Source organism: Strix aluco, chromosome 3, assembly GCF_031877795.1.
Source record: "Strix aluco isolate bStrAlu1 chromosome 3, bStrAlu1.hap1, whole genome shotgun sequence".
NCBI classification, from domain to species: Eukaryota; Metazoa; Chordata; class Aves; order Strigiformes; family Strigidae; genus Strix; species Strix aluco.
In genome coordinates, this window is record NC_133933.1 from 21,010,648 (window position 1) to 21,035,140 (window position 24,493).

At 41.3% G+C, this 24,493-nt stretch overlaps 1 protein-coding gene across 1 annotated transcript in view; it reads left to right on the plus strand.

The window, feature by feature from the left end:
* Positions 1–24,493, plus strand: part of FSHR (follicle stimulating hormone receptor) — an 86,276-nt gene that overhangs the window by 12,194 nt on the left and 49,589 nt on the right. The window contains exon 2 of the mRNA XM_074820604.1: positions 19,074–19,145. Coding sequence (XP_074676705.1) covers positions 19,074–19,145 — 72 coding nt within the window. The remainder of the gene's footprint in view (positions 1–19,073; positions 19,146–24,493) is intronic.

The following is a 24,493-nucleotide window of genomic DNA, read 5'->3' on the forward strand; positions in this document are numbered from 1 at the left end:
GGTTGGCTCTCGATCCTAGAAGCCCACAAGTCCTAGAAGCCTTAATCTTCAATATGATGTCAACCGCTTTTCTTAAAATGCTCCAAAGAAGGAAAAAGGTGGACCTAGACTATATGGAGGTCTAAATTTCAACTTCACCATCAAGTATAGCATCAGTGTAGAAGTTTCCATGGTGGTGAGTTCCCCCAGTTGGAAAGTCCTTTTCCAACACCAGTATCTGTATTTCAGCAGCTGCTGTAGCAGAACCCAATGACCATGCTTCCTCTCCTAGCCTGCCTAACAGCACGCTTCCAAGTTATGCTTGGCTTGCATGGTCATCTGAATGCTATTCCCTCTTGTTGACCTTATTGAAGAGGTGATGATGGAAAATACTTCCTAGAAAGAAATTGTTCCAAACTGATCACTAATCATTCCCTGCTATCTCAATGCTGAAATAGCAATACTCACTACGTCAGAGGCTACTTCTGCCAGATAAAGGGATAATCAGCTGAAACATCTGTTTGTTTCAGAGGATTATCCTTGAGTGAAGGAGGTAGGAAAATCAAAAAGCATACACAAAGGCAGACAATATGTTGGTTGTGGCTTTCTATACTTTCATCGCATGTTATTTGCTCTTTTGTAACTCAATATATGGGCCCTAAATATTGTTTTGGTGAACAATAATAACAGTAGCACTTATAAAAACTGCAACTTTTGCCAAAAACAGCATAAAATAATCCTTTAAAGACTTAAATCTTATAAACAAAGCCCTAGGAAATAAACATCCTTTACAACAGTCAAACTCAGAGCAAACATTCATTTTCTCATTGCCAAAAGCATTTCTTAATCTGAGAAAGTGAGAGAGAATGACCACTATCATGCCTACACTTTGAACAATCTATTTGCAAGAATAGATATGGATGTTACACTTTTATAAAAGAGGGGGGGGGGGGGAAAGTGGTGGGCTAGTGAGCTGAAATAATCAAAAGGGCTGAAATAATGAGCACTGCATCTAACCCAACAGGGTCAAGGTGTATAAATTAGCAGCATATTTTCTTGACAAAGTAATCAACTACAAAATTCATGCATTTTCTCATTTTTTGCAAGGCCAACTCATCTTTACAACTTAAGAGACCTTTTACCATGTAAAACAGACCAAAAATAGGAGATCCTGCAAGAAAGCTGCAATTAAAGTAAAGTAGTGATGCAGACCTTTGAAATAAATCTGAGGGAAAACTTAACGATTCTGGAAGGGTATGTGTAAATGAAACTTCGCACTGACATTTCAGGTTCAGTGGTGATGCTGACTGTCATTTTTGCTGGCCCTAAAGCAAAACCAAACAAGGTTAACCAAGCCTCTTACAGCAAATTCTATCAGCTAGATAAGATGCGCAGCACTTAATGTACAGTACATTGGCTGATTGTGAATGTCGCCAGTGAAGAATGTGAGGCCAACTCATTTTTTTGTTAAAAACTCTGACTGGGACGATTCCATCTCTGCATAAAGAGATTATCATTGTGTCACTGATTGGTTAACCTGTGTTCCCATTATTCAGGATTATGCATGCAGTAAAAGGTCTATCCAATACATGTTGAAAAATCAGTGGAAGAATTCCTATTGATTTTCTATAGATTGTGACATAATATTGGACCCAGTCTTTCACTTCATTGCTTTAGCACTTGATTATCAGTACTGAAGTGTCAGCTAACAAAAGCCAAGGAACCGTGGCAATATTTTTCTCATATGACTCATGAATAGATGTGTATATAAAATGGGAGCATTAGACGAAGGCAAGTTCTTATACAATTTATACCTCTTTAATTATCTTCTGTCACAGCAAGTTATTATTGTTTTTAATTAAGCAAATGTCCTTAGACTGGCAAGATGTGCTGCTTCATGCTTTATCCCTGCTGGAAATGTGGAAGGAGAGCTGAGGTTTCAAGCACCCTGACATCCAGTACTGTATATTATGTTTCCCTAACTCTCTCTTCAAGGTGAGCAGTCAAGATAAGCCAATGATCTGCAGCCCATCTAATTTGTTTTTCCATCATTTTCTTAAGTTGTCTTACATGCAATAATCATTACAGTGTAAGTGACACTGCTGGGAAAATCAATTCTTCCTCACTGAATAGAAAATAACTTACACTACACTTGAATCATAATTGGTATTTTGTTTATTTTGTCAGACTTGTAGTTAACTGCTGACTACTTTGGCCAAGAAAGTGCTGTGTCTTCTGGCAAGGCACTGCTTGCTATAAAACATTACGAAATCTACTTCTGACTGAAATGTAATAAAAACTGCTTATGGATCTACACTGAATTTTCTGTCAGATGTTCGATATTATGTCCTTGAAGATTAAAAATTCTCCGAATATTTATTAGCAAGATGGAGGGCTATTCCAGATAGGCTTTGAACCATGCTCATCACTGGAGCTTGTGAATGACTTTCAGTAGTACATCTGTCATATATTCTATTATTATAAGATTATTATTCCCCTTTTGCTGTTTATCTATAATTCAACCACAACAATAAAAAAGACTCCTGTGTGCTATATGTGGGCACAAAGCCCACATAACTGATGCCAGCTTTTCAACCTGAGGATGAATGGGAGTTAGCAGAGGTTATCAGCACCATGCATTGTTCTCACACCTCAAGGTTATCATGTGGTGTGCCAAAAACCTCTTCAGCTATACTGTATTTGATTAAATAAATCCAGGGCTGGTAGTAAGTTATATTGGAGGAGGGGAAAAAAGGGTTTTTTAAGTGCTTTAGTTTCATGTGCAGCACTTGTGCTCCAGAACTGATGCTCGAAGCGTTTGTCATAAAATGCCTGCGATGAAAGGGGAGCTCATGGTGATGTCCCGGTGACGAACAGTACAAGCCCTCCACTTCCAGACCCAGGGCTGGTGATCTGGGGTCCAACTGAGACTTGGAAAGCTGTTTGGAGCTGCAATATGCTTTTCCTGGGTTTCACTACTGAGGCCACTATTAATCAAAACAAGCTTATCTGAAGTAGAGTCATCCCCCTATTACCCCCAGTAAGGAGGCAACCAGGATTCTCCATTTTTCTCCACCCTTGTAGGTGGTGTGTCAAGTAGCAGGAGCATCGGTGTGCTGTACCCTTACATTGCCACAACAGATCTGGAGATCATCTTTTGCGGTGAGCACCCATGTGAGCAGCTGTGTGCCCAGGTGAAGGTGCACCGTGCAGAGCGGGGACCCTGCCGCTTCCACACTCCTGCTCAGCTCCTCAGTGACCTGGCCCTTTGCTAGTGGAGCTAGCCCTGGAGCAAAACACTGAAGCTTCCCTGGTGCAAAGTCCCTTTGGGGAAAAAAACCCAAAACAACACAAAGAGGAAAACAAGGTGCCTGTGTGCAAATGCCCCCTCCCGTTGCCTGATTGTAGTCAATGACATCCCCCTCCAGTGGATAATCCTTGGCTGACTATTTGGGGGAGAGAGAGCTCCTCAACGCTCTTCAACACCACTTCCTAACTTAATATGTGGATAAAATCACTTTTCCAGTGATTTGACCCAGAATCTCTTCACTTGGGCATTAAATCCCATATATAATGCAAGATACTTTGTGCTTGTCTATTTAGTTCTGTCCTCCCTTAAATTCCTGCATATTTCTTCAGGACAAAGGATCCATTTCCTGATTTTTTTTTTTTTTTCCCCTTCTGGGGAAAGGAAAAAGAAAGGGAGACTGTGTTTGTGTTTGGATAACCAGAAGCGTTTTCAGGCTCTGTATCCAACTCTGTGTACAGCTGTTCTGGGAGAGATACTGAAAAGTTGCAAGTGGATTCCTGTGCCACCTTATCTCATTCAGACAAGAGAAGACACCCCTTGGCTTATAACGATAAGCTACAGCCTTGATCGATTTGATCTGTGCTTTTGTCCTTCTTCATAATTTGAGCTATTGATTCTATTTATTAAAACTAATTTAAAAAACACAAGCCCTGAGTGCTCTGCTGTTCCAGATCAGGCTGCTTCGGGCAGTCTGATCTGAAGTTAATCCATTCACTGCTGATTTATTTTCACTCTGTTTTCAAGCAGAGTTCTGTTCGGTGTTTCTTTTTTTTTTTTTTTTTTGTCCTCTGTTTCTCTCTGAGAAAAAAGACATTCAATTTCACACCTCCAGTGAGAACAGGGGGGTCTAGATTCCTTTTTCTGATATATGAAGTGAGCTCAGGAAAGTTTACCTGTCTCATATTCATGCAGTTTTTGCTCAGATGGCAGACTACTCTGTATTGTTCTCTAGTGTCTTAAATCAAAAACCTACCTTTATGCTAGAAAAAAAAAATCTGAGTATTTTCTTAAATGATTCATCTTGCCATATTGGAGTTAACGGGACTCACCGTGTTCCTGAATTAAGGGCCAGTGGAGGAAATCCTTTCCCTACTTCTTCCTGGGAAGCACAGGTTTGTGTAAAGGCTGGGGGATAGTTCCTTAAAAATAAATACCTTTATTCAGACTTAGAGAATCAGGTAAACCCTTACTATTAAAAACAGATACAAAATAAAGCCTTAAGGAGCTAGGCACCTTTTAGCACCAAGCTAAATTTAAGTCTCTGGCCAAGAACCAGCAATTAGTGCTTAGTGGTATTTATTTACTGTCAGTGTGTTTTGCTGGTGATGTTATTGTAGCCTTCTTTCCCTTAGTTTAACACAATTGTTTAAATCTTCAAACTTCAAATCCTTCTGCTGTTTAAAAGCTCTGTGGGTGTCCTACTTGCACAGGGCCTGCCTATTGTGACCACTGCATCTCTTCATCTTTGCTGCTATAGCATATTCTTTCCACAGTAAAAAGTCTTATAGTCTGTTCCTAATTTATCCTGAGGTCTCCTTGGTCATCTTCACAGTCTAAAGCCTGTGATTTCTTCTGCAATATGTCATAACTATCAGCTGGAATCAATCAGACAAAACATATGGTCATGAAGAAAACAGTACAGGGTGATAGACTCCGAAGACTTGCTGTGCTTTTAAAAACATTACACTTTACTTCAGAATCAATATGGACACAGAAGGATGAAGTTAGTATTACTGAATATTTCTTTGTAAGTTAGAAATGCCTTATGTAGTGCAGTGGGAAGATATCTTCGTTTTGACTTGAGTCACAGGTAGAGTATTTATTGGATACCTGCTAAAACCAATATTTAAGCAAAACCACAGCTGTTCAGGTATGGTAAGAAAGCAAAGCCCCTCAGCTTGTTTGTGATGCAGTCTTGCCCCAAAACTTCACAGAGATGTTGCAAGAGTCTTCTGGGAGTGGTCAGCAGCTCAAATTTGGCACATCAACACCAACCAAGGGCATGTTAGATCCTCTTTCCACAACCCCCTGCCTTGCCCCTAGGCTTCCAGGCAGGAGTACAGCCCCACAGAGACATGATGATCAGTTTTTTCTGCTGTAGGAAGGGAGCCCCTCCTTTGCCTGCTCTCTCCCTGCAATATAAGCCATGGCTATGGTAAGGTGGATCAAATATCCTGTGTACAATAGGGATTCTTAAGAGCTGCTAAAGGTAGAGTAAGAATAGGGCAAGCATTTAAGATGTATTACCACAATACTCCTCCAGCCTCCAACTAATTCCAGCCCAAGGGACTGCCTGAAATTCTTGTTTGTTTAGTAACCCTAATTTACCTCTCCTCAAATTACTTGTACCTTCTACCTGTGAGCCCACATCAGCTTCTTGCACCCACGCAAGCTGCATGAAGGAGTTCTGACAGTCCATGTGCACTGTGTGAAGAGCCAAGCCCTCTTGTTTGCTTTGAATCTAGCTGTCTCTGGCCTTGCCTCTAAGCTTTTGTAATGGAAGAGCTGATACAGCATCAGTCCTTGCCCACCCTCTCTGAGACATTTTGTAGACCTCTAGCATCCCTTTAAGATTTTCACGCTGGGAAGTCCAAGCCAAATTGGTTATTCCTCTTAAGGAAGCCATATCATGTCTTTGCTGAGCCTTATTGCCCCCTCTTTACCTTTCCCAATACTCAGATACCCTTTTTGAGATGAAACGTATCAGAACTGCACCCTCTATTCAAAGGCTATGTGAACCACTGTTTTTTTACTGTAGAGAAGGGAGAGGAAGTTTTAGAACAAGAGTGCAGCAAACAAGTGACACAAAACCCTTAAGCATTTGGAGTATTATGAGCCTGAATCTGCTTTTTAGTCCACCTCCCAAAGTGGGGGTGGAGAGCACAGTAAGGGACAACTTGAGATTTTGCAGTGGCAGTGCATTTCTGCTGATTTTACAAAGATTATCAAAATGATCTGGCAGAAGAATTTGCGGAGAGCTGAAACATTCTAATATTTTTTTATTAAAGAATGCTGAAGTATTCTTGTCACATTTATTTTTGGAAATGTCTTGTAGAGACAATTCTGTGTGATGAAATAGGAGTCTGAATGTGGTGCTGAAAATATTACCCCTGATTCAGTTTTACCCTTTGATCTTCTGGCAAAGGGAAGTGACTAATCCTTGATTTGTGTCAACCTAAGGAGCAAACCCTTCTGCAATGTATAAAAACTTGCACTGGCTGTAAATATGGAAGGATACTTCAACGCTTTAATCTAGACAGAAATCGCCTGTTTCAAAGAGTGCCAGAATAGGTGGTGTTTGCTTGTGCTGGTCTGGGTATGTCTCCTCATTTTGGCAGAGTTGTCCCAGGCTGGCTGCAGTGCAGGTTCTTTGCTGCTCTGGTGTGTATCTCAGCAAAGAGATGTGTACCTCTCCAGCTCCGCCTGGCTCGGGGACATCTTGAGTAGAGTGATGTCTTGGTAGCCAACCTTCTACGCATATTTCTTCTTGAATGTCTACCATCCACAGTAGCAAGGAGTTGCATCGTTGAACTACATGCTGTGTGAAGACTGAACTCCTGCATTGCAAATCTTCTTCACCCAGCTATTGTCTCACTACCCTGGTCATCATACATGTTTGTCACCTTGCTCCTCACTCCCCTTCCAGATCACTTATTACGCAGGCCCTGAGCAGGTCTCCGTGGGATGCCATTCATGACCTTCCTTCACTCAGATGACTGTTACATTTATTCTTGTTTCTTCCGGTTAGGTTTTCTCCAATTTTACACAAGAAGATGCCTATCACAGTCATTTAGAGAGCTGATGACACAGTCAATTCAAGGGAGCTGATGGAAGGGTGTGTGGGAAGGAGGCAGAAGTCTAGTTTTCATCCACTGAGGTTAGATGTTGCAAAAGATATATTTTCCCAGGCATAACTGCTAAACTCTTTCTTAGAGGTCTTTTGTAACCTGCAGCTGTGCCATGAGCAGGTCAAGTTTCTCCCATCTCTATTTCACCGTTCTGTTACCCTTTTTAAGAGGACCATGTTTGTTTATTATTCTTAAGTGCTCCATAAAGGGTTCATGTTTGAGAAGCACTCCGAAGGTGAAAGCACTAAGCACATCTTTATTCTGAACGTAAGCTAGTGTTTCAGTTGCAAGTGTGGTCAAGCGGGCATCTTTCTGAAACAATATTACTCACTTTCAAATGCATTAAAGATCCATGCTTGACTCCAGTGCAAGCTTTGCCCTGTGTGTTACTGAGAAGAGACCTGTCAATCTTAAAGGAAATAGTACAGTTAGTATTTTTAAGGATGCAGGTACACTAGCTGCTGTGCTATATTTATTCAGGAACATCATTTTAATATGTGAAAGTAAATCCATGGCTAGTGGAAGATAGATAGACAGACAGGCAAACTCAGCATTTTCAGTGCCAAGATAATTCTTGCTAAAATAATAGGAAAACATAATTTTTTCCTTTTTTTAGTACAAGGAGAAGTGATAAGGATTCCTTGCTTTGTCATTCTATCTGGTGATGTCTCTGGGGAAGAGATCTCAAGAACAAAGAAAGACTGTGAGGGAGAAGAAATGCTCTCAGGAGAGTGCAGGATGAAATTGAAAGAGTCCATCTACCTGCAAATTATATCCCTGTGAATGTTTCCCTCAGCAATCACTAATAGATGAGCTGAGAAAAGTTCTTGAAATGGAAACTGTGCAGCTAGGAAGAGCACCAGTGACATGGAAATGAGTGGTGAGCAATGGCAGTAAATGGGAACATTTACAGGACTTGAAGAAAATGTGCAAAATGCATTACAGTGCGAGGACTACGAGCTCTCTTGCACACGCAGGGGCTTGTTGCTCACGTTAATCTCGTGGGTGCTCCCATTCTCAATGTGCTGTGTGGTGCATCTTCTTGCACAGGCAGCAGCAATTCCAGGAGCCAGCTTCTGTCCCCCTGGAAATAGTCAGCAGAGACGTTCAGCTTAGAGGAAGGCAAGACCAGAGGGGATTAACAGCAGGTTTTGCTTCTTTGCATGGTGCTAGAGTAAAAAAGGTGGGTATCTTTCACCTTCGTCACTTTTCCTGTTATTTCAAAACATAAGTATTCAAAATCTAAATGTGTACTTCAATAAGCAAAAAGAAGGAAATGCTGCACTCACCACAGTGGTAGAGAAGTGGGGGCATATGGCATAGGCCCAGCATATTTCTGTATTTCAGTATAGTTTTGTCTAGCTGGTGCCCTGAGAACAGCAGAGTATATGCCATTTGCATCCAGGACCTCTCCTTCTGGAGATGCTGTTTTCCTGAGACTTCTAGTTGAGTTAGCTGTGTTTGGCATTCACAATGCTCTTTGGAAAATACAGCACGTATTAGATGGCAGAGAGAATATTTACTTTTATAAAGCTCATAATCAGATCTAGAGGAAAAAAAGAGTGCGATCAAGTCTCCAAGTGCTATTGATTAAATGGTTTCTGACTGCTCTGGCATCAAGGAGTATCAGATATCTCATTACAACTTCAAACAAGCCTTTGGACGTATCCAAATTAATCCAAATATTTGGTGGGGACCCGGTTACTTCTTAGGTTGTGTGTGCTAATTAGGGAATGTAACAGTGAGTATCTTTCTTTTTATTTTATTAATATTCTGTGTTATTTCACCTGTGTCTCATTAAGCAACGTAGGTGCAGGGACTCCTTCTGAGTCCCCACACGTAGGTATAGTGCCTAAGAGAATATGGATGAGAAAGTAGGTAAAAAGCATGCTATCTCTTTCTAATGAATTTGTCAAGCAAGATAAAGTGACAGAGGTAAGTTTTGCTAAACCACGATGGTTCAGCATGACATTTTACATAAAAGCTTTTTCTTTCACCTTCACTAAGGCATCCAACTCAGAACCTAAGAAATTTTGTTGCTGGACAATTTGTGTCAGTCAATAAAAATAGCATCATGTATGGAGGGCCTACCAACGTAGAAAGTCCTGAGGTCTTAGAGGCAGAAACGCTACACACAAAGAATACTTGTCACCTTTCTGCTATGACCTCAGCCGATGAACCAACCACTGTTCTCTTCCTGCTGTAGAAAAAGATCTTTTTTGACACATTCTTGGGACAGGAGAAGAGTTGAAGTTACTGGCTATGTGTGAGCAGGATGGCTATTCTTGCTCTGAATCAAAAGAGGGTAAGAAAGTTTTGAGGACAACACCTAAAAAGCCCCCTATCTGGTTGGACTGTGAACATTTTCCATAACCCTATTTGCCTTGACAAGTTGCCCACGGCAAAGAACACAAAATAAAACAATCTTTGTGCAAGAACAAAATATCCAGTACTTGTACAATGCTCCTTTTGTTAGGAAAGTATGCAGAGATATTAATATAAATAGAGGCAAAACCAAGAGTGTGCTCAGAGTGAATGAATTTTTAATGGCTCCTCACCATAAAAATGGTTGCAGATATCAAGGTCAGATTTTAAGGAAATTGCACATTTATCGCATGCTGTACATTTCTCAAAGTCCCATGTGAGTAAGCTGTGAGGAACAAGCATGTGCTCTTCTAAAAGTAGTGTGATGTCTTACAGGATAATCGATACTAATAAAAGTATAGCTATTTGTAAAAATAAAGCAATCACTATTTTCTGGCTCTCTGTAACCAAGACAGGATAACTTCATTCACTTGTGTTATCTTACACAAAACACTTTTCACAGCATGCCTTTGACATTAATAGAAGCAATTTTAACTGTGCTTTCAAGCTTACTGCTGGCCTTTTTTGTGGATAACTCATTCCTAGCAGTTAAATTCTTCCTGGATGCGAACATGATAACTGTGATTCTGCTCATAGGCCTAAAGAGGACTTGTTTGTTATTGCGATTTGTGCCCGGTGGCAAAACTTTCTTCTCTGTGTGTACGTGCTGTAGAGGAATCCAGAGCTCTAGCTTTGCTTTGCTTTGCTCAGGCTCTGGGCAAGCTTAGAGCATGGAGGAGATCCTTCCTGCCAAGATGGCATTGCTTTGCTTTCTGCTTTACTTGTCTCAAGAGTGCAGGACGCAAACTTTGCGCTTTGACTTGCAGCCACCCAGATCCACGGAAGGGACCAACGTTCTAGAGTGTCAGAGGGTGCTCTGCAGCAAGTCTGCTCAGGGCAGATGTCGTCTGTGTTTCTTACATATCTTGTGTGTTACGGCTACTTGCACCTAAATCTTCAACAAAATTATTTGTCAGACACTTTACAAAATGGGTTAACATACACAGGCAACTGGTCTGAATAGTCACAACCCTGTTCCTTTCCAGCTTTATCTGAGCGTAAAGCAAACCAGCCTAAGTACAGTGAAATAACTGCACTAAGTGTAGGCCATTAAACATCTCAGATCAAGTAAAAGTCCTGGTGTTGCGTCTCTTTTTCTGACTAGGAATTTTGCAATCTTCTCTTTTCTTTTTCTCTATCTTGGTTTTTTTTTTTTTTTTCACTCCCCCATCTCCAGATTCATCCCACCCTATTGAAGCAGAGGTATTTAAAATCATCTTGGAGCTTTATTTTTAACTGCCTGCACGTGTGACCTCGGAAAGAAGCTCTCTGCAGCATTGTGGGGGGATGTAGAGCGTTACTGAGGACAGTGTATGCTTTGTCCAGAAACGAAAAGGGTATCAGTGCTGAGACTAAACATACCATGGTTTTGGAAAACTAAGACCAGGGGAGGGAGAGTAAGCTTTACAAGAATGTTCCTTGGACACTTTTGCAGTCTCTTAGATGCTTTTTTTTTTTTTTCTCACAATTTTCTGTCCTTCCTTATCACTCCTTATCAGCTGTTAGCTGCTGAGGGGCACTCTGTGCAACTTATTAGCTGACCTAAGCAAGGTCCTGGGGAAGAAACAAATCCCACGGTGACCTTGCTGTGCGCCTGTATGAGCAGCATCACAGCTCTGCTGGGGAAACAGGCATTTTGTTATCCATGTTTTGGTATTGTGGGCACTCTACAAGTGAAATGCCAACAGGACATCAGCTGTGTGCTCTTAAAATGCTTCCCTTCAGCTTTTTGTGGCTGGGTGGCATTATTACACTGAGCAAGTATTCACTAAATTTAGAATAAGAATGCCATCAGTACTATTCATTATCCTTTTAATCTAATTCAAAACAGGAAAGGAAATTGATTTTTAAGGGAGACCACTAGTAAAGATTAAGGAGTGATTTTTTCACGAGCTACTGCACATATTGCCTTTTAGATTCAGACCTGCAAAGCAGATGAACATCGCTAATAACTTTATCATCACAGTTCTAATAGTATTTACTCTGTCTGTACATTTCTTTGTTTAATGGCACACAAACCAAAATATTTTCTTTCTCAAAGATGCCCCTTACACCTCTCCCAGACCTGAAGAGATTCCCAAGTAGCATACCTGAAAGGAGGGCATGCGCCCTTCCAGATTTATCCTGCGCTTTTCAGTCAGATAAAAGAATTGTTTTCCCTTGCGTTGCTGAACATGATGTTATAGGATATGGAATATCTCCCTGGTTAGTTCAGGTGACCTGCCCAGTTGTGTGTGTGTGTGTGTCCAGCCTATAGTCCACCCCCCAGGCTACTCACTGCAAGGGGCAATGTGAGAACAAAGGCGGCCTTGATGCTGTGCAAACACTGTTCAGCAAAAGCTGGAGATTAGTGTGTTATCAGTATGGTTTTGGTAAAAAATCTAAACCACAGCACCGTATGAGCTACCATGAAGAAAATTAACTCTCTCAGAGCCAGGCCCAGTACAGCCTGAAACTGTCTTCTCTATAAAATGTATATTGCCTAATGTTTCCTTGGAATACTCACCTTTACCTGCTTCTATTATCCCACAAAGGAGCAAGCCAGCTGCACAGTCTAGATAACTTGTCCTTTCATAAAAATTTGAAGGGGATGAACAGTTAATTTGAGCACATTAGGTGAATGCAGTGATTAAATGTTTCAAGCCAGGTTGTGCATATTAGCAAGGGATTACAGTCTCTCTCTCATAAGTCAATTTACATGTGTGTAAAGTAGGGGCTCTCAGACTCTCAAATGTGTAGATCATGTCTTGGTTGGAAAAATGAATTGCAAACTCAGACTCTCAAATGTGTAGATCATGTCTTGGTTGGAAAAATGAATTGCAAAGCTCTTCCTCCATTATTCAAGCATGCCTGTGCCATCAGGGTCCCCTTTTTGAAATGACTCTGTGGTAGTCATCATTGGAAAAAGTATTCTGCTTGGCTTTGGTTCTCCCTTAAGATGATGTCATAGCTCTCTGAAAAGGTGGGCCAGTAGGATGGTAGGAGTGGTGTTTTGTCACTGTCAGTGCCATTTCTCATGATCCTGTTAACCTTATGAAGTCCCAACCTCAGCACCTCCTGGAATTGAGGCAACTAATATAAATCATCCTCATGAGTGTTGAAAATAGCTTTCTGACATGATATGAATGCACTCTAAAGGCTTTAAAACCAGAAAGCAAATAAACACCATCTTTTTATGTTTAGCTTGATGGTTTTTGAAACCTGATATTTTAACATCAGATTTACAAGTTTTGGACTCCTCTCTGTTCGTTATTAGGAAGGGGAAACAATAGCTATATCTGAAATCAGCTACAAACTGCTTAATAGATTATAGAAATCTTCCACTTAGGCAGCTGGTTAAGATAAATACGTTCATGTGTATCTGTATATGTCCCCTTTCTAGTGAGATGTTTATTAGAACCAGCCCCTAGTCTTAGTGAAGTCATATGGTAATGTGAACCCATTTCAATGAGCTGGGGGCTTACAAATGTTCTTCATAAATGTAAACTAAATCTCATTTAGCTCAAAAGAATCTCGTGATTCATTAAATTGACAATTAGGACAAAAGTTTAGGGCCAAAATGACAAAACTCGATTGATTTACACCATCCGGGGTACAGTCTGCAGTATCTATTTGTTTCCTACTACAGCATGAAAAGCAAAATAGTCCTTCACTGTTCTGTTGACTAATCAAGCGAGAACAGAAAATAAACAGGGGGCAGGATTTTGTTGATTTTTACATTTAATCAAGAGCACACTAAATAGGTCATGGCACCACTTTGCCTTCTCCTGATGTAAAGCAAAGACTCATCTGTTGCTTGTGCTGGAACCTGCAGCACATCTCCAAAGCAAGAAGGCAAAACAAAGAGACAACCAAAAAAATTACAAAGAGTAAATTAAATTTCACTGTAAATCTTTGTTTGACAAAATACACATTGCTGCACAGGTTTAGAAGGTGATAACATCAGTCTATTAGCTCAGAGATTAAAGTAAAATGTTCTTCAAAATCCTATCGCGTTTATTTCTTTGGAACCGCATTTGGTGCTTTAGCATTATGGTCACCAAAACTTTTTGACTTTTTATTTTATTTTCCTTTGGTCCTTAAGTTGTAAAGTTTATCGTATCTGCTTGATATAGTTCATTTTAACATCATGAATTTGCAATTTACATGAGCCAGGGAAGATAATTCTACAATGCGCAGGCTTTCTGATTAACTGTGTGTGACTTAAGTAGATCTGAGAAATGAGTTTTTATTAAAGAGTGTTTTGAAAGACCTAAATTCAGCCATACTTTATGAAGCAGAAATTATTTATTTTTGTAACTAGTCTAATTTCTGATAATCAGTACAGTCCTTTGTTGTGCAAGGTTATTGGCAGTGGTGGGGGACGTTTGCCAAGGAAGGGCACTAGGAGGAGGGGGAAACAGTGCAGTGCAGGAGTAAGTTCTGGTGGAGAATTTACACCAAAAAGTATGTTCATAATTGCTCAAGAAAAAGCTTGTGGGACCGGAGTCTGAGAACTCATTTGATGAATATGCAAAACGTATCATTTTGCACATAAATGGCTAACCTCACAAACACAGTGTATTTACATTGATTTGCTTAATGTGCACACTTCACATGTTTCCTATGCACCTTTTTTTAGAGACGTGTGGCAGAAATTACCTGCATGGGTTTACTTTTTTAGTCTGACAATTTACCAATGCTTTTTAATCGCCCATACCTTGGGCATCAGATACTTGAATAATGACATCCAGTCCTCCATCCCTTCGTGATGAGGTCAGTCGGATTTCTGTCACTGAATTCATGTGGGGCTGGATGGAAGAATATTAATTTTGCTGGAGTTTTTTTTTCCCTTCAGGTCTTACTTCTGTCTGTCTGAACTACTTCAGCTGCAGAAGACTATTTTAGGAAAAGTTCAATAAATCTCTTCATAACTGGAAATGTTAGAGGGTTATTCAGGACCATTTTATCAGTACCTGCTAATTTCTAGTGTTTGCATCGTGTCCTCTATAGGCTTTGAGATTAAGTTGGCACTATGATATTTCTCTTATACTAGACACAGCCATACAGAAACAAGATGCACTTGTGTTTTTTGCCCTTCATGGTGATATAAGGTGGAGTAAGTCAGTCACCTGTGTCAGTGACTTCATATTAACTGAGAACCCACTCTTTTAAATAACCAGGCTTAGATGTCTCTGTATAAATAAACAAATCAGTAGGAGATAGTTCTGCCCTAGTCCTGACAGGTCTAGTCTTAATTATCAACAGTTTTTCAGTAGTTTCATAACAGAAGAATTTACTCACACTCATTCCTGAAACAGAATAAAGTAATATAATAAAGAGGCATATAAAACACCTAAAAATGAAAAATAGAAAAACCTGTGGGAATTGTACATGTTCAGTCCAAAGAAACATAGTCTGATTGTAAGCTTACCTGTCTTTCCAGATGTAAAAGGATATTACTGCTCAACAGAAAACAGTTACTCTCACTGATCATAAAAACAGAAGCAGGTAAAAATCAGTTAAATATTAAGCAATATTATATACTTAAGTAAATATTTATATTATAATTCATAACACACATATATAAATATATAAAGTGTAAGTGATTATACAACTGCAGTAGACACCTTCGGTTTCTATCAATAAACTCCCCAAGAATCACTTTCAACGGATGTATTTAAATCAGGATTTAGAAACTTCTTCCAGATGTCAGGACATGTATAGGAGCAATAGGCCAGACTTAAATCTAGCTTATACTTCTGTATGTAGGGTATAACAGCAGTTAATATTTCCATTCTTCTATTTCCAGCCTTCTCATGATGCAGGATAACCATGTCACCATTTGGGGCTTGTTTCCTTTCCTGTGCTTGTTTCTGTTCTCTCATATATTAAGTTGTTGGTGGCTCCAACACTGGAGTTCTTGCTAGGACTTCTGGGACCTACTGTAACACAAATAACATCAGCATCACTGACTTTGGACTTTTAAAAGTGTAGGGGTGTTGTTTAATTTGTCGCGGGAAGATCAGCTCTAACTGTAATGGCTCTAAGAGAGGATGGTAGGGTTAAGTTCCCCTTTGTTCTCCTTGGTGGCACAGCGAGTCTAGCCCTGGCTGCATGATGCTTGAGCTTAGACTGGGAGAGGTCCCTTGGCTGCTGAGCATCCTCCTGGGGCATGAAATATGGGAGTTTGCTCCACGCAGGGTGAGGAGGGACCTGAAGCCAGAACTCCCACTGCCTGTGTCTGTGCTTCGGCTGCCAGGGCTGTGTTGAGAGACCACGATGCCTTCCTCCCTCCTGGCAAAGCCTGCTGCAAATTGGGGCTTCCTGGGCGTGTTGAGGCTGGTGCTACACCTGCAGCTCTGAGGCAGAGCTGAAAGCTCTGGAAGATGAGATTTAGTGTTTCCCAAGGGCTAGCTCTGTGTAGAGGTTTTTGGATCACTTAACCCTCAGTCTAATCTTTCTCGTGCCTTATGTGGGGCACCTGGCTCTGGATTTTCAATTCTACACCATACACCGAGTGTTTAGGCTTTCCAGTGCTTTCCTTGCTGGTGTCTAAGTGCTAACATAATTTTTTAGGACCAAATACTGCATCTCTTCATTGAGTACATGTTTTTTAAAGGATGCTTTTGTTTATTTGTTTGTCTTGATGTGAAACATGTTTGAAGAAAGATGGGCTGGATTAATTTCTTTGACCCTAAAATCATGCCAGCAACAAAACCAAGGAAACGCTTTCCTCCATGTACCTCAGAAAGAATTAGTACTGAACAGCCAGTATGTCAAGTTAAGTGCAGATTGATTCTGGAGCCTAATTGGTGAGATTTATTGACAATACAGCATTTGGCTAGTTATAATAGACTCCTATTCATTGTACAGTTGATAATTCAACAAGTAGCTGATTCTAATTTTCAGTGTTTGTTATACCATTAAGGCTGACTTTATTAGCCTACTCAGGGATGTTTAAAAACAATTAACCTTAATTTTTTAAAGTGGAATGTGAGACTTCAGCTATTAAGCTTCAATTCTGCTTTAACTGCTCCAGGGCATTAGACACATGGCTCCTGAATTCCAGCACCTTATTAACACAGGACAGCAGGCTATTCAACAAAGAAACCTAAAGTTTGATTTTTACTTCTACACACTTGTGGCTTTCCTCATATAGGTAACCTCACATATGAATGAGATTCCCTTCTTTTAATTAGTTTTGGGACCAAGGTGTAAATTCTTGTTGTGGTGAAGCATGGTGTAGGCCAGTGTTTAACTGAAAAATTGCAAATATCCTGATGATCTGCACCTGCAGAGAGAGGATCCATTTTAGAATGTTGTCAGACAAAAATTATAGGTGGCTTTTCAGACAGAGCACTCTTTCTAGGGCTCCAAAATCAGGCGTGCGTTTCTACAAAGGAGAATTTAGGAAAGGTTTCAAAGCAGATCAAAGTTATAGAGTTTCCTGATGGTTCGACTTTGTAGCACTAAGCCTGCTGGGTGTTTTGCAAGGATCCATTGTACCTAGCTGCACTCTGAAAGCACAGCCACAGCTTTGCATGCATTACACCAGCCATGTTTTCTGTAAAGCTTTACAAATTGCCTAATCCAGGTTAGGCCTTTTCTGGAAGCTCTTTAATCCTTCTAACATTTGCATAATGATCTCAATACTGTAATTCTTGTGTGATAGTGTTGAAGCTCTTTATGACTTAACATTAATGATATACAAGAATAATGGAATACCAAATTGACTTCATCATCTTTCAGGACTGAGAATACCATAAATTTCAATGTTTAAAAAAGTGTGGGACCAAGTTCAGTCCTGGTGTAATCACAGTGACATCTCTAGAGCTAGGTGGGGCCTGCATTGACTTTGTCCTGCTTAAGTAAATATTAACTCATATTTGGGAATCTAAATGAGGGGGTAGATTCTACTAAAGACCTCCAATTAAAAAAAAGGAACCTTTCACAGTGGTATCCTATCAAAATAATACTTTTTTCCCTAGGACTTTGATTAAAACATGATAATCTCCCATGATAATTCTAAACTAATCAGCTGAAATAAAAAATAGATGAGGGTTGCATGAATACTTTATGTGAACGGTAAGAAAGTCTCTAGTTCTGAGATATTGTGTTAAAATTTGCAGGACTACACAGCAGGTAATACAAGGTTGAGTTCCCATTTCTGTCCTTCTGCAGACATTACAATAAGGCAGCACAACACAAGCTGAAAGGCGATCCCAAGCAGCCATGCAAAACTAGTGTTAAGGTGATAAAAATGAGGGATGGTCTGGCAGGCATGCTCACAGAAAAAAAAGGACTTCCATAGTAATTCAGAACATAATTCATTTCCATTTCCATGAGCAAATAGACTAAGAAACTGAATTATAGGGTGATATTCATGTATGTAACACAGGTGATAGGTTTTTCTAGAAAAAATACCATTTTTTAACAACTATCACTCAATGCAACCAATATCTGATGTCTTGCTTATTCATCTGCTTGGTCTTTAATACCTGGGAGTTTGCATATGACTTTTATTCTCAGAAGAAAACACAAAAATAAAGTATTTCTCCCTACAAAAACAAAACCTCTGTGGGCTTTTTCGTGTCTCAGCTATGCTTTCTTGACCTGGCATCTGGTCATAAGGATATCATGGGAAGCATGTATCTTGATGAGCAGATATATGCAGTTGTTTGTGCTCAGTACCTATGAATGATTAAATGTGTGGAAGAAGACAATTACCCAGATAACACCTTATTTCTCCAAGGAGTAGTAGAAACCCTACCTTTCATTTGCTGAGTGCCATCAGAAGTTTTGTAGTCCTCTTTGTTTATTGTGATAAAAGGAGATGACTCCAAGTTAACAAAACGGTTTATATGATATTTTAAATGTTTTTTTCTTCATAAAGCATATTCTGTAACCTTTAAAAAACTATTAAAAAGTTGTCTTGGTGCATGTGTGATTGAGTTGTGCATTCCAAAGTCCCAATTTTGTGGCACATTATGAACTAATTAGAAGAGAGACTGTGAGAAGCAATAAAGGGTATTGAAGTTGCACTGACAGGAGATAGTAGCTGACTCCTTAAATTATCTGTGCCGCAGGTTAAGACTTATCTTGCATGAGCATGCCTGTGCCGCCTTACAACCTTGTGTGAGCAACTCACCCCAGCCTGGCTTCACAGGGCTACTTCATCCTGTGCTTGAGCATCTCTCAAAAGAGAGGTTGAGATGAGAAAGACACTGTCCCCTCCCAGCGCACAGCAAAGCTGCGGTCACCAGGTCTGGGTTTCCTACTGAAGCAAACAGGGATATTGCATCTACTGATAGATGCTTTTTCCCCTGAGGAGCTGTGCTGTAATTTTTGTCCGGGCAGCTAGTTGGAGTCCCACGAAACCTTTGAACATTATGGCTGTATTTAGACGTCAAAGCCTTCAGCCTGGAGACTATCCTTGTACCTGTGGTAAAAGCCTCTCCTGTGCTGACAAGGCTACCATGCAGTCCTCTGTTGTGAATAGTGAATGATCACCCCATTTTCTCTATTTTCAGGAGATTTGTCCTCACCAAGATGAGAGTCATTCCAAAAGGAGCTTTCGCAGGACTCGGTGACCTAGAAAAAATGTATGTATTATGTCAATATTTACTAGGAAACAACTATTTTACTCCAAACAGCAGTTTCTGGTTGCAGCTCCTTTTACAGCCAGTGAGTAAGACCCTATCTCTGAGCTTCAGCTAGTTTCATCTTTCTGTTTAAAAAAAAAAGAAACATTTTTTTTAACCCCATGTTTCAAAACATTGTTGTCATAAATACATTTTTATATCAGCAAGCAGGCAGTCCTCGGTCAAAGAGCTGGATCAGCATGGAGTGTCGTTACATTCAATAAATACAGTGCCATAGCAGAAGATCATGGGAAACTGATTATTTCAAGAATTTTAAAATGAAACAGTGGAAAGATTAGGGACGAAAGCTCTCCTGTTCATAACAGGTCAGCCAATTCTCTTTTCACTAATGAATAAATAAGATTATTTTGTGTGTGTTCACAGTCAGGATGTGTGAGAGAAGTTTCTTATGGGTGATAGATCCAAAAATCTTAGCACATAAACTGTGTAAGCACCTAAATTCTGAGAATTTTAGTGATAAGCCTGGAGATAAAGTTATGAGCACCTTTAACAAAGAGATGTATCATACGTTTCTTAGTATACTACTGTGGATGTATTGCAGCCCTCCATCACTAGAAGGAAAAATCCTTAGTAATATGTTTCCTACTGTTCTTTAGTGACAGAAGATCTATGGGTTAGCTGATGCTAGCAGCAGAAGTGATAAGTGTCACGGTCCAACCTGAACTATTCTGGGACATTTACAATTTTTCTGAATTATTGAATTTTGAATATATGAGCAAATCACAACATTTTGTTTAGAAACACACCCAGCGCTTGCACCCTGACAGGAGAGGGTCACAAACAGGCTGTTCACCCAAGAGGAGTCTGAGTGGGAGTGGGAAATGTACTTTAAAGTCAGTGCCTTTTTCAGTGCTGTGTGTGTAACAGCAAAACTAAAAAGGAATAGATTACCAACATTTATCTGCATCATTTCTACCCTTTTCCCTCATACTCTTCCATAAGTAAGGGATTTAGCAAGAAGGTGAACACACAAGTTATGGCGAGGAAAAGGGAAGAATTTTGAACCTAGAGAAGGATGGATGGATGGATGGATGGATGGATGGATGGATGCATGGATGCATGGATGCATGGATGGATGGATGCATGGATGCATGGATGGAGAACAAGCAGTGAACATTCAAGAAGGATTGAAGAGCTACTGGTCAGTAGCAAATGGTAAAGCTCACATGGCACCGGGCTTTTTCTGAAGTGTGAGATCCATTTCAGGACATCACTGTAGGTTCAGGAGTCTTCTATTGGCACATGGTACCCACTAAAAAACCTTCAGTTGCTGCATCCCACTCGCAGATCCAGACCCTCACAAGCCCATCAAGCAGAGCTGTAAATGGTCCTGCAAGCAGCAGTAAGGGACTCTGGAGCAGAGGTAGTTTTTCATCAATCCTCCCAAAGAGAAGGGGTTTGAAAGGGCCAACTGAACCTGGCAAATCAACAATTGGTTATGGGACTGGTGCCACAGCCAGGGGTTCAGCTACTTAGACCATGAGATTCACTTTGAGAAACATGGCCTGCTGGGGCTGATGGGATCCATCTGTTAGAGAAGGGGAAAAACATCTTTGGTCATAGGCTTGCCAAGCTGGTGAGGAGGGCTTTAAACTAAAGTTGCTGGTGGAGGAAAACCTCAATCAATCCCACTCCTACCAGTTTGATGCCGGCACCAGCAATAGATATCCAGAGCCTGGAGAGGGGTCACAGAACAGGAGAGCACCTGCAGAGCAGCACAAAGGAGTTCCAGCCAGTAAGTCAGCTTCATCAGGGGTCACACTTAAATGCCTCTATGCAAATGCACATAACATGGGGAATAAACAAGAGGAGCTGGAGATGTGCACACGTCTGCAGGGCTGTGACCTTATTGGCATCATGGGAATATGGTAGGATGGCTCCCCTGACTGGAGTGTTGGAATGGAAGGATACAGGCTCTTTAGGAAGGACAGGCAGGGGAGATGAGGAGGAGGCAGTCATCCTCTATGTCAACAACCAGCTGAAGTGAATGGAGCTCTGCCTGGGGATGGATGAGGAGCCAACTGAGTTTATGTGTAAGGATTAAAGGGAAGGCAGAGACAAGTGATGTTATAGTGTGGGTCTGCTACAGGCCACCTGACCAGGAAGACCTAGCAGATGAGGCCCTCTATAGACACATAGGAGCAGCCTCATATTCACAAGCCCTGGTCCTCATGGGGGACGTCAACCACCCCAACATCTGTTGGAAGGACAACACAGCAGTGCGTAGGCAATCCAGGAGGTTCCTGGAATACATTGATGATAAAAGTGACAGAGGAGCCGACAAGGAGAGGTGCTATGCTGGACCTTGTTCTCACCAACATCTTCCTCTGGTAGGGAGTGTGAAGGTCAAGGACAGCATTGGCTGCAGTGACCATTAAATGGTGGAACTCAAGATCCTTAGGGTAGTGAATAGGGCACACAGCAAACTCACTACCCTGGACTTCAGGAGAGCAGATTTTGGCCTCTTCAGGAATACATTTGGCAGGGTAACACGGGATGTAGCTCTGGAGGGAAGAGGGGCCTAAGAAAGCTGGTTAATATTCAAGGATCACCTCCTCCAAGCTCAGTAGCGATGCATCCCGATGCAAAGGAAGTCAGATAAGACCATCAGGAGGCCTGCATGGATGAACAAGAAGCTCCTGGGCAAGCTCAAACATAAAAAGAAAGCCTGAGAGGGTGGAAGCAAGGACAGGTGGCCTGGGAGTTGTACAGAGAAACTGTACAGATAGCCAGGGATCTGGTTAGGAAGGCCAAATCCCTGGCACAATTAAATCTGGCCAGGGACATCAATGGCAACAAAAAAAGCTTTTACAGGTACATTGGTGGTAAAAGGAAGACTAGAGAAGATGTGGGCCCTTTCCAGAAGGAAAAGGGAGACTTTGTCACCAAGGATATGGAGAAAGCTGAGGTACTCAATGACATTTTTGCCTCAGTCTTCACCGGCAAGTGCTCCAGCCACACCACCCAAGAGGCAGAAGGCAAAAATGGGAGAAGGAAGAACCACCCATTATAAGAGAAGATCAGGTTCAAGATGATCTAAGGAACCTGAAGCTGCACAGTTCCATAGGACCTGATGAGATGCATCCACAAGTCCTGAGGGAACTGGCGGACAAAGTGGCTAAGCCACTGTCCATCATATTTGAGAAGTCGTAGCAGTCCAGTGAAGTTCCCACTGACTGGAAAAGGGGAAACATAACCACCATTTTTAAAAAGGGAAATAAAGAAGATCAGGGGAACTACAGGCCAGTCAGTCTCACCTCTGCACCTGGCAAGATCATGGGGCGGATCCTCCTGAAAACTATGCTAGGGCACATGGAAAATAAGGACGTGATTGGTGACAGACAACATGCTTCACTAAGGGCAAATCATGCCTGACAAATCTGGTGGCTGCCTACGATGGGATTACAGCACTGGTGGACAAGGGAAGAGCAACTGACATCATTTACCTGAACTTGTGTAGAGCATTTGACACTGTCCCACACAACATCCTTGCCCCTAAATTGGAGACACATGGATTTGACGGAGGGACCTCTTAGTGGATAAGGAATTGTCTGGATAGTTGCACTCAGAGAGTTGCAGTCAATGGCTCAATGTCCAAGTGGAGAGCAGTGACGAGTGGCGTTCCTCAGAGGTCGATGTTGGGACAAGTGCTATTTAACATCTTTGTTGATGACATGGACAGTGGGATTGAGCGCACCCTCAGCAAGTTCACTGACGACACCAAGCTGTGTGGTGCAGCCAACACGCTGGAGGGAAGGGATGTGCCATCCAGAGGGACCTGGACAGGCTGGAGAGGTGGGCCTGTGCAAACCTCATGAAGTTCAGCAAGGCCAAGTGCAAGGTCCTGCACATGGGTCGGGGCAGTCCCAAGCGCAAGGACAGGCTGAGGGAGGAGTGGATTGAGAGCAGCCCTGTGGAGAAGGACCTGAGGATATTAGTGGATGGAAAACTGACTATGAGCCAGCAACGTGCACTTGCAGCCCAGAAAGCCACTTGTATCCTGGGCTGCATCAAGAGAAGTGTGGCCAGCAGGTCGAGGGAGGGGATTCTCCCTCTACTCCAATCTTGTGAGACCCCACCTGCAGTACTGCATCCAGCTCTGGGGCTCCCAACATAAGAAGGACATAGACATGTTGGATTGAGTCCAGAGGAGGGCAATGAAGATGATCAGGGGGCTGGAGCACCTCCCTTACGAGGACAGGCTGAGAGAGTTGGGGTTGTTCAGCCTGGAGAAGAGAAGGGTCCAGGGAGACCTTATAGTGGCCTTCCAGTACTTAAAGGGGGCTACAGGAAAGATGGGGAGGGATTCTTCATCAGGGAGTATAGGGATAGGATGAAGGGTAATGGTTTCAAATTGAAAGAGGGTAGATTTAGATGAGACATAAGGAAGAAATGTTTTACTGTGAGGGTGGTGAGACACTGGCACAGGTTGCCCAGAGAAGCTGTGGCTGCCCCCTCCCTGGCAGTGTTCAAGGCCAGGTTGGACGGGGCTTTGAGCAACCTGATCTAGTGGAAGGTGTCCCTGCCCATGGCAGGGGGGTTGGAACTAGATGACCTTTAAGGTCCCTTCCAACCCAAACCATTCTATGATTCCTGAAAAAATAAAAATAAAGTTTTATCTTGTGGCCAAGAATTACCAATTAGGAATAAGATCAGCTCTGCATGAACAATTTTGTAGACACTTGTTTCTCCCCAGTCCTGCAAGGTTCCTTTTAGCCTCATCCTTATGGAAAATCATTGAACTCTCTGGACTGTGAAGCGGGTTGCAAAGTGCATTGTAAACTGCTTCCGTTATCTTTAATTACTCAGAAACCATATGTCAGATATTTATGAAGATAGCAATCACATTGAATAGGATGCCTGTAAGTGGTGATTTATTGTTAACCAAAAAAATTATATATGGAAATGAGCTCAGTTTGAAAATATATCTATGTAATGGTAGTACATGGAGGAGAAATGGGGACAGATAGTTTATAGCAAAACATCCTTGAAAATAAAAGTGTGATAAATATGTAAATGAGACCAATCAACATCAACAAAGATGCGGTATTTGCAGATGATATGGCAAACAGATAAAATTTGAAATAGCTCACAAATCCTAAACCTAACCCATAAAACATTCATCAGAAATATTCATGATAATGTAGGGACAAAAAAGTGTGTAATCAAACGATAGATTTGCATATAAAAACAGAACCTTTGTATGAAAGCCTTTTTACTCTTGCAAGATCATGTACAGAAAGGCAGATTAAAGCAAACTGTAGTCTATTTAAGGAAAACAGCTATTA